The sequence below is a fragment of the Carlito syrichta genome, unplaced genomic scaffold (assembly GCF_000164805.1).
Source record: "Carlito syrichta isolate Samal-C Ts95f unplaced genomic scaffold, Tarsius_syrichta-2.0.1 Scaffold314048, whole genome shotgun sequence".
Classification (NCBI taxonomy): Eukaryota; Metazoa; Chordata; class Mammalia; order Primates; family Tarsiidae; genus Carlito; species Carlito syrichta.
The window spans coordinates 158,559-171,042 of record NW_007258144.1 but is presented as its reverse complement, the minus strand read 5'-3'; the positions used below and the strand labels follow the sequence as shown (position 1 = coordinate 171,042).

The following is a 12,484-nucleotide window of genomic DNA, read 5'->3' as shown; positions in this document are numbered from 1 at the left end:
GGGCTGCCCTCTTCTGAGTAAACAAACCACCCTGGCTGGGGGTCAAAGGAATGTGCTTCGAGGGAACAATCCTAACTCTGAGAGTAATACAAAAGGTTCTGAGCCATCAATTACGACGAAGCAAGAACAGTTTGAAAAATCTGATATATCAAGGGAAAACGAAAGGAAAAAATCCAAGAACAGGACAGGACAGCCGGGCTCCTTCACTGCTTCTGCCCCCGCAGGCTGCGCCCAACAGCTGACTGGCCCAGTGGGGGATACCTGGCCCAAACAGGTCAATAACTTCTCTCTCCGGGGTTGCAGGGCTGGTCACAAGTAGCTAGACAACCTTTCCTATCGCGTGCAATGAGAAACAGAGGAACAGAGGAAGCTGGTCTGCAGAAACAGCATTAAACAGCTGCATAGCCAAGGGTGACAGAAAGGACACTGCCTCAGTCCTGAAGGCAGAGCTTGTGAGCCCAGCTTCACTTGGGTTCTGGCAAGTTCCCCTTTTCTCTATCGGCTGGTTTCCACGAATTTCTGGGACTTTCAGTCAGAAGAGGTTTGGCTCAGACAGGAGTCACCAGAGAAAGTTCGCAAGGAAGACAGCCCAGGGGACCAATGACCTTTATTCACAGCACTACCAAAAAGTGCCCTGGGTAACTAGGCAAAGGACACACACAGTTCACAAAAAAGGGAAACACAACTTCCCTTTTTAAAAAAATGTGTTAAGGTACCACTGCCTTGCTAAGCTATGGTCTATGTGGCTCCTTGAGCCATGGTCGCCATGATTTCCTAAGCTTTGGCGTCCTCCCCAACTTTAGGGAGGTAAATCTCCTCTCTCTCTCTCTCATTTACTTTCTAAATAAATGATATTCTCCAATCTAAAAAAAAAATTTTTTTAAGTGCTTAGAAAAGAAAGGATATCTATCATCACTAATGAGGATAGAAAGGTAATTTAAACGACAAAGACATTTAAGCACTTATTAGAGGCCAGGTGCAGTGGCCCAAGCCTATAATCCCAGCACTTTGGGGGGCCGAGGCAAGAGGATTGCCTGAGCCCAGGGGTTCGAGACCAGCCTAGGCAACTTGGCAAGACCTCGTCTCTACAATAAAATCAAAAAATTAGCCGGGCATGGTAGCACGCGCCTATAGTTCTGGCCACTTGGAAGGCTGAGGCGGAAGAATTGCCGGAGCCCAGCAGGTTGACGCTGGGGTGGCCGTGAGCGTGCTACTGCACTCCAGCCTGGTTGACAGAGTGAGACTCCAACTCAAAAAAAAAAAATTAGTATTAATCACTTATCAGATTGGCCAAGATCAAAAGGTCTGCTAATGCACTCCACTGCAGAGGCAAGGAGGAACAGGCACTCAACCCTGCTGGACGGGAAGGAACATCAGCGTCACCTTGTCCAGTGAAGAGCAGCTAAGTGCATGTCTAGAATGATCCTACAAATATACTCAATGACATGTAAAACGACCTGTAAGACTATGCATTAAAGCAGCATTTGTCAAACCAAAAAATTTAAAACGAAGTACCCATCAAAGAGAGACCAGTTAAGTAATCTGAGGTACACTCATCAAATAGAATGGCATGCAGAAAAACAAGGCGCAGGACAATCTAAGCTACAAGTGAGATTTGAGAGGGACAGTACCACTTGGGCAAAAATGAGGCAGATCGACAAGGAAAACACATCCATATCTATTAACAGGATACACCTGAAAATGAACAGTGGAAAATGGGGTGGGTAAAATACAGGGTCAGCCTCGAAATCATCATGTCTGTCAATAAGTAAGGAAATGCTCAAAGACTGACAAGCATGTCAGAACACAGAAGCTGGCCAGGTTCAGTGGCTCAGCCTATAATCCCGTGGTTTGGGAGGCCAAGGTGAGTGGATTGCCTGAACTTGCGGGTTCGAGACCCGCCTGGGCTACTTGGTGAGACTTCATCTCTACAGTAAATCAAAAATTAGCCAGGCGTGGTAGCGCACACCTATAGTTCCAGCTACTTGGAAGGCTGAGGCGGAAGGACCGCCGGAGCGCAGCAGGTCGAGGCTGCGGTGGCCGGGAGTGGCCACTGCACTCCAGTCTGGGCGACAGAGTGAGACTCCAATTCAAAAAAAAAAAAAATTAGCCAGGCATGGTAGCGCGTGCCTGTAGTTCTGGCTACTTTTAAGGCTGAAGCGGAAGGATTGCCAGAGCCCAGCGGGTCAAGGTTGTGGTGGCCAGGAGCGTGCCACTGCACTCCAGCCTGGGCAACAGAGTGAGACTCCAACTCAAGGAAGGCCAAAAAAATAAGAACACAGAAGCCAAATGTAGGCTGCATCTGAACATGGAGGTGAATGACAGAGACTGTTATTATACACTGAAAGAGGAAATTACATATTTTTTCTTTACAGAAAAATGTCAACAATGTAGATGGAATCACTGACTAGGATAATCCGTTTTTTTATAACCACTTTATTTTTATTTTTATTTTTTTGAGTTGGAGTCTCACTCTGTCACGCAGGCTGGAGTACAGTGGCCGCTCCCGGCCACCGCAGCCTTGACCTGCTGGACTCCGGCGATCCTTCCACCTCAGCCTTCCAGGTAGCTGGAACTACAGGCACGCGCTACCACGCCTGGCTAATTTTTTGATTAATTGTAGAGATGAGGTCTCGCCCGCCCAGGCGGGTCTTGAACTCGCGGGCTTGGGCAATCCACTCACCTCAGCCTCCAAAGCGCAGGATTACAGGCTGAGCCACCAAGCCTGGCTTTATAACCACTTTAGTAATAAATAATTCAGTCCAGAATTGCTGATGAACACAGAGTGCATGATTGTTGAGGACAGGATATTCCCGGTCTCAAGTGTCACCTTAAGACTACTTAATACAAAAAGGAAAGGGGCTTTGTGTAGTGGTTCATATCCATAACCCCAGCCCTTTAAGAGGCTGAGGCAGGAGGATTGCTTGAGACCAACAGTTCAAGGCCAGCCTGGGCAACATAGTGAGACCCTGTCTCTACCAAAAAAAATATATATATCAAAAAATTAGCCAGGTATTGTGGCATGAACCTGTAGTCCCAGCTACTCAAGAGGCTGATGTAGGAGGATCGCTTGAGTCCAGGAGTTAGAGGCTGCAGTCAGCCTTGATCATGCCACTACACTCCAGCCTGGGCAACAGGCTGGCAGATATAACTTCAAATCACCAATAACTGGACAAACTGGTATCAAGTGCCACCTGATATAATGTGGACACCACACCATCTATAAAGGGTGCTGACAAAAATGTTTAACCTGAAACCAATAATGAGACAATCAGACAAATTCTAGTTGAAATATGTCATACAAAACAACTTGCCTGGACCCTTCAAATAGGTCAGTATCAGTAAGGGCACTACAGACTGTTCTGGATAAGAGAAGATGAAAGGGCCGAGCATGGTGGCTCACAACTGTAATCCCAGCATTTTGGGACGCCGAGGTGGGAGGATCACTTGAGCCCAGGAGTTTGAGACCAGCCTGGGGAACATAGCAAGACTCCATCTCTGCAAAAAAATTCAAATGAACACATTTTTTTAAAATCATGACAACTGGCCGATGTAGTGGTTCACACCTATAATCCCAGCACTTTGAGAGGCCAAGCCAAGAGGACTGCCTGAGCCCAAGGGTTCAAGACCAGCCTGGGCAACTTGGTGAGACCTTGTCTCTACAATAAATCAAAAAACTAGCCATGTGTGGTGGCACACACCTATTGCTCCAGCTACTTGGAAGGCTGAGGCAGAAGGGTCACCTGAGTCCAGGTCAAGGCTGCAGTAGTTGTGAGTGTGCCACTGCATTCCAGCCTGGGTGACAGAGGAAGACTCTAACTCAAAATAAATAAATAAAAATAAAAATCATGACAACTAAATATAATGTATGCTCTTTGAATGATCCTGGACCCCAAACAAAAACAAAAACCAACTGTAACTGCTGGTAAAAATGTAAAATGGTATAGCTGAGTTGGAAACAGTCTGGCAGTTTAAAAACAAGTTAAGCATAAAGTTATATGACCCAGCAATCACACTCCTAGGTGTATACCCAAGAGAAATGAAAACATGTCCACACAAAAACTTGTTCACTATTGCTCACAGCAGCATTATTTGTAAGTCCAAAAGTGGAAGTAACCCAAATGTCCATCAGTAGATGAGTAGATAAATATCATGTGGTATATCCATTCAGTCGAATGTTAAAATTCAACCATACAAAGGAATAAAGCGCCAATCCAAGCCACAACATGAATGAGCCTTGAAAACATTACACTAGCAGGGATCGGTGGCTCAGCCTGTAATTCCGCGCCTTGGGAGGCTGAGGTGAGTGGACTGCCTGAGCCAGCAGGTTCGAGACCTGCCTGGGCAACTTGGCAAGACCTCATCTCTACAATAAATCAAAAAAACATTAGCCGGGCGTGGTAGTGCGCACCTGTAGTTCCAGCTACTTGGAAGGCTGAGGCGGAAGGATCGTCGGAGCCCAACAGGTTGGGGCTGTGGTGGCCGGGAGCGGCCACTGCACTCCAGTCTGGGTGACAGAGTGAGACTCCAACTCAAAAAAAAGAAAAAAAGAAAACATTACACTAGGCTGGGTTCAGTGGCTCAGCCTGTAATCCCAGCACTTTGGGAGGCCAAGGTGAGTGGACTGCCTAAGTCCACAGGTTCAAGACCAGCCAAGGCAACTTGATGAGACCTCATCTCTACATCAAAAATTAGCTGAGTGTGGCAGCACACGCCTGTGGTTCCGGCTACTTGGAAGGCTGAAGCAGAAGGATTGCCAGAGCCCAGCAGGTCGACACAGGGGCGGCCATGAGTGTGCCACTGCACTCCAGCCTAGGCAACAGAGCTTGACTCCAATTCAAAAAAAAAAAGAAAACATTACACTGCGAGCAGCTAGTCATACGTCACATAATTATACTCATCACATATAACTGTACTTACATGAAATGTCCAGAAAAAGCAAATCCACAGCGACTGAAAGTAAATGAGTGCTTGCCTAGGGACAGGAGGTGAGGGTTAGTGGCCGTCAGGAAGGGACATGATTGCTAACAGGTATGGAGTTTCTTTTTGGGGTGATGTAAATGTTCTAAAATGCATTGTGGCGATGACTCCATGATACTGAATATAGAAAAGACAAATGAAATGTACACTTTAGGCAAATTGTATGCTACGTGAATTATATCCTAATAAAGCTGTTATTTTAAAAAACACAACCATAGGCCGGTCTCGGTGGCTCAGCCTGTAATCCCAGCACTTTGGGAGGCCAAGGTGAGTGGATTGCCTGAGTCCGCGGGTTCGAGACCCGCCTGGGCAACTTGACGAGACCTCATCTCCACTATAAATCAAAAACTAGCCAGGCGTGGTAGCGCGTACCTGTAGTTCCAGCTACTTGGAAGGCTGAGGCGGAAAGATTGCCGGAGCTCAGCAGGTCGAGGCTGCGGTGGCCAGGAGCGGCCATTGCACTCCAGTCTGGGTGATGGAGTGAGACTCCAACTCAAAAAAAAAAAGATAAAAAATAAAAATATAAAACACAACCATAAAAAGCCAATAATGTTATTGGGACACCTGAAGAAACCTGAAAATAGACTCTGTATTAGATGGTAGTATCATTATCAATGTTAACTTCACTAAATCTGACAACCATATTATGGCTACAAAAGAATATGTCCTTACTCTCAGGAGATACTTGCTAAAGTATTTATGGCTGATTTACCATAACTCTATAACCTAATCTTGAGTGATTCAGCAAAAAACCAAATATACATATGTGTGTGTGTGTGTGCATGGGTGTGCACCAGGTGTGAGAGGACAAGAGGCCAAGATAGCAACATACTGAGGACTGACTGGTGTTCCACACGAAGGAGCTACAGATGCACGTTACACTATCCTTAGAGTCTTTCCGTAGTCTGAAATTTTTCAAAATAAAAACTTGAAGGAAACACCAGAGAAGAATAAAACGTAGGTTTGTACAGCTATGTAAGAGTTTCCTAGCCTGCAAAAATACTGTGGAGTGTTTTCAATCCCCATACTTCACCCTCATCAAGAGGTCAGTGTTCTGTGACGTGGTGAGGTCCAGAGCATCATCACTTCCATACGTCATAAGGTTCCACCTCTTTTCAGCATTAGTGCAGGACGAGTGAAGTCTACCAATTACGACAGCACAGGAAATGAGTGTCCAGACGAACTGTGTGCTATAGGCGCATTTCACTACGAGGCCAGTAGGTTTCTATAAAGGGTTCCTACTACTTGACTTTGAGGAACCATTTTGTAAAGATAATCTAGTGTCTAATTAAAAATAAAGAACTCAAACTCAGGTTTAAGATGCCTCTGGTGTTCAGAAATTATTCTGAAAGGTCATTTATTTTGAAACAGCTTCAGACTTGAAATTTTTCAGTCATGTATTTATTCCACAGTAAGAATAAATCATAATTTAAAGTTATAACATTTTTAAAAGATAAAGGAGAATTGTGGCACAGTTGCATTAACAAAACAGACAAGGTCTAAAGTGCAATGCTAGACAGGTATTCTCTGTTCCCATGGTGAAATAAATACAAAACAATTACGCATAAAATTTCACTAAAGATCTGAGATGAGGCAAATAACCCTTTGAAACAAACTGCCCAAATAAATACAGGCAGGCCACAAATAATTTCTATTAACAATTTACTGCAAGATGGAAAAAGCCCCATGGTGACACTGACCCAAACCTCTCACTTTGTGCACCTGGCCTTGGCTTGTCTTCCCTCCTCAGCCACACCCAAATCTGGAAAAGCTTCTGTACCCTGTGCTCAAAAACACAACCCCAGGTCCCCGAGGTCCTCAGCACAGACGATGCGAATGAGCCTGTGTGCAAACTTCATCCAGAACCTCTAGGGAAATCAGATGCACAAACAAATGCAGAGCACAGCAGCATTTCCTTAAACATTAGTTTTAACTGTTGAATGAGCTGACAAGTCACAGCCGTCCAAAAACAAATCAAAACACTGCCTTCCTATCTTTCTATTTTTCTTGCAAAAATGTTAAGTCATCCAAGTTTAAAAAAATATCTTAACAGAAACAATAAAAATGAAAATGCAAAGGGTTTGTGCCAAAAAGCAAACCAGTCCTCTGCAACCTAACTCATTTGTTCCTGGGCTGCGATGCCATGTAGAGGGCGACCAGGCAGTAGAGGGTCCCTCCCAGCGTCAGCGCCATGGTGGTCCGGTACAGCATTTGGTCAGGCAGGCCTCGCTTCAGGTGGATGGGCACACCGTCGGACTTCTTGAAAGCAAGAATTAACAAGGGCACGGTTGATCAGAAGACGACTTTACAATTTGGGGCTAATAAGGAACTAATTTGTCTACTTTGTAACTAATTCATCAACACATCCACAGTGGGAAAAGGCCTAATCCATCAGAATGCTAACAAATACTAGCATATTTTCCTATAAATGTTGCTAAAGCTTATAAATAAAAGTCATGCTCCAAAATGCAGTCTCAGGCAACATGCATGCAACAAATCCCTAAGGTGTTTATTATCTACTGCCAGACTAGGAAAGGACCCCTGGTGAGTGTTTAGAAGGTGAAGGAAATCAGGAGGTGAACTGAGACGTCACGCACAAGTGCTCTCCACTTAGGTCTCCATTTAGCCTGGCTTCTGATCATAAGTGGGCGAAGTCAGAACATACCAGGTAATCAACAGGTTCAAGTCCATCTTGTATTTAACTGCCCTCTTTCCACCAAACTCTTAAACCCCCATTTAATGATCAGACAGGTAAGATGTTCAATTTATTATTCTGTCATCTCCAAATTCCCTCCTCACTGCATCACAGGACTCCAGAAGCGCTCTGAAATCTTATAGATCAAAGGGATTAAACTGATCAAAGAGTTCTACCCCCAAGATGGGACTGAATCTACTTTTGAGGAGGGCCAAACCACTTTACAACAATAGCAGAAGCAGGCACTGCCGCTCCCATGGCACCTGAGACTGAGTCAGTCACTAACTTCTCAATAATCTGTGTATAGGTCAACTTTAAAAATACTTTCAATTCTGATCCTGGTCTCTCTCTGTTGATGAGCAAACCCAAGAGAGCCTCCTCTACCTCCAGCAACAGCTCAGTGAATTGTAATATCGAGCAAGCAAAAACAATTAGCAGGAAGCTGTCAAGAGTCACCGCGTGTGTCCCAAAGCCAAATAAATACTGAATTATTCAGTGTCACTATACATGTCCTTGCTTCTTCCATGCAGTGCATGATCAAGAGCTATAGCATGCAACTTGGAAATCCACACACACTTAAACACCAATGAGGAAATTAACCTCCCTTCAGTCTTTCATCAGTATCTACTGATATAAAGTTCTGTGAGTTTACTGAAATCAAGAGAATTCTACTTCAAGGAGGTTGGGTAGTAGACGAGATTACGACTCAGTTCCATGTGGGATCTCTGTCGTAGAGTGTCTTCTCTCACCTGGAAAAACCTCTGCAGCTCTGGAACTTTGTTTTTCCCAGCATAATCATACACAGTGGACTCAGAGGCCAGTTTAGTGGGCGTGGCGAATATGATAGGCGGTGCTTCTGTGGAAACCACGGGCTTTAATCCCTGTGGGAAGAAAAGGAAATGGCAAGGTAAAAATACATCCGAGCAAACCTTCCAAGAAGCGAGCAGTGGAGGCAGCAGTCCAGTCACACCACGAGAAAAGGAAACCCTCACCTACTCTCTCAGAGCAAACCCATCCAAAAATCCCAGCCACGGAGACAGAGGCAGGGGTGGAGAGAGAAGAGGGGCAAACCAGGCCCAGTCTGAGATTGCAGAAGTACCTATCAGGGCTTCTTATCAGGCCAGTAAAACGTCTTACTACCTGTTATAACCTTTTGGTTACATTTCCTTTCACTACTCTGGATGAGTTAATGTACTAACATGGAACATCTAACCCCAGAGTGGGCTTCAGAAACTTTTCTAGACACATAGTAAAGGAAGATCTCAATGTCTAAGTGCCTGTAACGGTTTAAAAACAAAAATTTGCCTTCCATAACCAGAAAAAAACAAAACAATAAAAACTAAAAAACTATATAAAGTAACTAAACTTTCTAGCATAAATAAACCCATAAATTAAAAACACTGAACAAACGTGGTGGTTCATGCCTATAATCCCAGCACTTTGGAAGGCCAAGGCAGAAGGATCACTTGAGCCCAGGAGTTCAAGACCAGACTGGCCAACATAGGAAGACCTCGTCTCCTAAAAAAAGAAAAAAAAAAATTACCTGGGTGTGGTGGCACACACCTGTAGTCCCAGCTACTTGAGAGGCTGACGTGAAAGGATCACCTGAGCTCAGGAGGTCAGGACCGAAGTGAGCCATGATCATGCCACTGCCCTCTAGCCGAGGAGACACAGTAAGACTCCAACTCAAAAAAAAAAAAAAATGATAGCTCTATCTATAAAATATAAATAGGGGAGGAAGAAAAGGAAGCGCTGACACAAGCTGCAACATGGATTAGCCTTTAGAACCTGCTGAGAGAAAACAGTGGCAGAAGACCACCTGCTGTACAAGTCCATTCACAGGAAAGTCTAGACAGGGACCTACAGAGGCAGGAGGTAGGTTAATGGTTGTTTAGGACAGGGAGTAGGTGAAGGGGGGGGGTCATAGCCAGAGGACATAGGCTTCCTTGTGAGGGGAAAGATGCTCTAAAATGAACTGTGGTGGTAGTGGTTGCACATATCTGCAAATATACTAAAATCCACGCGTTATTGCCCAGGCTGGAGTGCAGTGACACGATCACAGCCTCGATCTCCTGAGCTCAGGAAATCCTTCTGCCCTAGCCTCCTCAGTAGTTGGGACTACAGGTGTGCACCATCACATGCAGCTAATTTTTTTATTTTTGTAGAGATGAGGCCTCACTATGTTGCCCAAGTTGGGTCAAACTCCTAGGCTCAAGCAGTCCTCCCACTTTGGCCTCCCAAAGTGCTGGGATTACAGGATGAGCCACCACACCTGGCCAAACTGTACACTGTAAATGGGTGAACTGTATGGTAATACAAAATTGTATCTCAAAAAAGCTGATTTTTTTAAAAAAAAGGAATCCGGGTACCTGCACAATATTTGTATACCTAACCCTTAACTGTACCCCACAATTTTAAAATAAAAAATATCGCCAGGCTCAGTGGCTCAGCCTGTAATCCCGCGCCTTGGGAGGCTGAGGTGAGTGGAGTCCTGAGCCCGCGGGTTCGAGACCCGTCTGGGCAAGTTGGTGAGACCTCATCTCTACAATAAATCAAAAAATTAGCCGGGCGTGGTAGCGCGTGCCTGTAATTCCACCTACTTGGAAGGCTGAGACGGAAGGATCGCTGGTGCCCAGCAGGTCGAGGATGCGGTGGCCAGGAGCGGCCACTGCACTCCAGTCTGGGGGACAGAGTGAGACTCCAACTCAAAAAAAATAAAAAATATATATTAAAGCAAAAAAAAAAGGAATCTAAGGGGAACTCTAGTTTTTAACCTGAAGGAGTAAACCTACAGTGACAAATACATAGATGGTTCTCCAAAATAGCCTGCAGATTAAGGAACTAAAGTTACAAACCAATAAAATCACCAGGAACAAAGTTATAAACCAATAAAATAAATTCTAACTAGGAAAAATAAATTTCAAAGTTAGAAAGCAGAATTCAAGCCCAGCCTCTTCATTTTATAAACAAAAAAGGAAATCTCTTGCCCAAATTAACATAGTCATCAGTCCCGATTCTTGTCTCTCAAAGAAATCTAAATTTACCTATAACTGACAAGTCCTGATCTCAAGATACGACATTAAAAACCTCTATCTTACTCCCACCAAACAGACATTAGGATCAACAGAGCAACAAAAAAGTATTAAAGCAAATTTAGCTTCTATTTTTTCTGACATAGCCAGTAAATGGGAATGAACCAGGGCCTGTTCTCTGTAACGTATTCACTCATTCCACTTATATCACTGATCACTGGCTCTGTACAGACATACACAATGAATAAGACAGCCACAATCCCTGCCATTATGGATATTAATATTATGGAATACAGCTGCTAATATCTACTTAGCCCTTGTGGTGTGCCCAGCACCATGTCAAGCAATTCACATGCATGACCTCATCTACCCCCTACAGCAAGCCTAGGAAGATATTGCCATTCCCATTCTACAGAGGAGAAAACTGGGTACGACAGGGTAACTTGCCTAAGACCACACAGAAAAGAGACTAGGTGTCAAAACTCGAGCCCTCACATATCCAGAGCCCTGACTTCAAGCATTCCACTACTCACACGTCACCCTCCCATCATCAACCACTGCTTCAAAGCAATCCATTTAAAGAGAAAGTCTGTCAATAAGTTGTTGGCCTACATTCAGTAATACGCACACTCCAAACAGAGGCCCCGCTCCTAAGATTCGGAGGCCACAAGGATCTCTACTGAGCTGGGGAGTGCTGGATACCCCTTCACAGCCTGCGAGTCACTGTATTTTCTCCTTGCAGTAATCATTTCTCCCTGAATGCAAAAACTGAAAAACCCTTTCTATCAAGCATCTCCAAAAAAGGTTTGAAAGTAAATTCATGTTTTCGCAGGGCTAATGTGAGAGTATTTTTAGAAGGGATTATACCTAAATGCTTTGTGTTTGTTCACCCATTCAGTGATTCAAAACTACAGCAAAGTTTTTAAAGAGTATTATCTGAAAGCAGGATTAGCAACCATCTTAACAATTTTTAATAATTCCACATTTCCATTTATAATATTGTAAAAGTTTAGAATATCGAATTTGAAGTTACATATCTCATTACTTTAGCCCATTATGACAAACTGTACATTCTCCCAATCTTTTTTCATGTTTATTTTAACAACTATATAGTCAGTGTAAAATCCTACATTCTGCTTTATCCATTTATAATAATTTCTTCAGATTCCTACACAGTTTAATAACTACCAGATTTACTCTTCACATCAACCCTGCAAATCAAGTATTATCAGCTCATATTACAGATGATTCAAAGTTTGGAGATTCCATAAGGAAAATGGAGTTCAAACTCATGTTTTTTTTATACTGTACAATCAAGAATTCGGCTGTCTTGGCCCCACAGGTAAAAGGGATGAATATGGGGCCGAGGCACTTCACCTACTCATCAGTAAACCTCCCAACAACATAGGAGCAGTCAACATTGCCAACGTTTCAAGGCAGCAAGGTCACCAGCACCAGCCTTCTCAAGAGTGGACTTGACCAAGAGGCTTTATTTACAGGAAGGGATCCAGAGTAAATCCCTTCACCTGTGCCTGTTCCAGGACTGCAGTGGCAACAACCTAGATGAACGGCAGCCACAAACACGCCCCATCCCACCTCAGTAAGTGGCAAGGCCATCCTTCCAGGTACCCAGGCTGAAGCCTTGGGATTACTCTCGACCCCTCTCCACACACACTGCAAACCCTTTCTGCCCTACCTTCAAAACATATTCAGAGCCGGCCCAGTGGCTCAGCCTGTAATCCCGCGCTTTGGGAGGCTGAGGTGAGTGGATTGCCTG

At 44.3% G+C, this 12,484-nt stretch overlaps 1 protein-coding gene across 4 annotated transcripts in view; it reads right to left on the bottom strand.

The window, feature by feature from the left end:
- The window catches only part of LOC103273442 (cytochrome c oxidase subunit 7A-related protein, mitochondrial), a 73,778-nt gene that overhangs the window by 54,791 nt on the left and 6,503 nt on the right, over positions 1-12,484 (bottom strand). Inside the window, exons 2-4 of one of the 4 annotated variants that reach the window (XM_021718972.1) lie at positions 8,425-8,556; positions 7,962-7,963; positions 6,295-7,239 (exon numbers count right to left, since the gene is read on the bottom strand). In XM_021718972.1, coding sequence (XP_021574647.1) covers positions 7,212-7,239; positions 7,962-7,963; positions 8,425-8,556 — 162 coding nt within the window. In that variant the 3' untranslated portion in view covers positions 6,295-7,211. Of the gene's footprint in view, positions 1-6,294; positions 7,240-7,961; positions 7,964-8,424; positions 8,557-12,484 lie in introns of those variants that run through there. The other 3 variants (XM_008070871.2, XM_021718971.1, XM_021718973.1) reach the window with 3 other exon arrangements.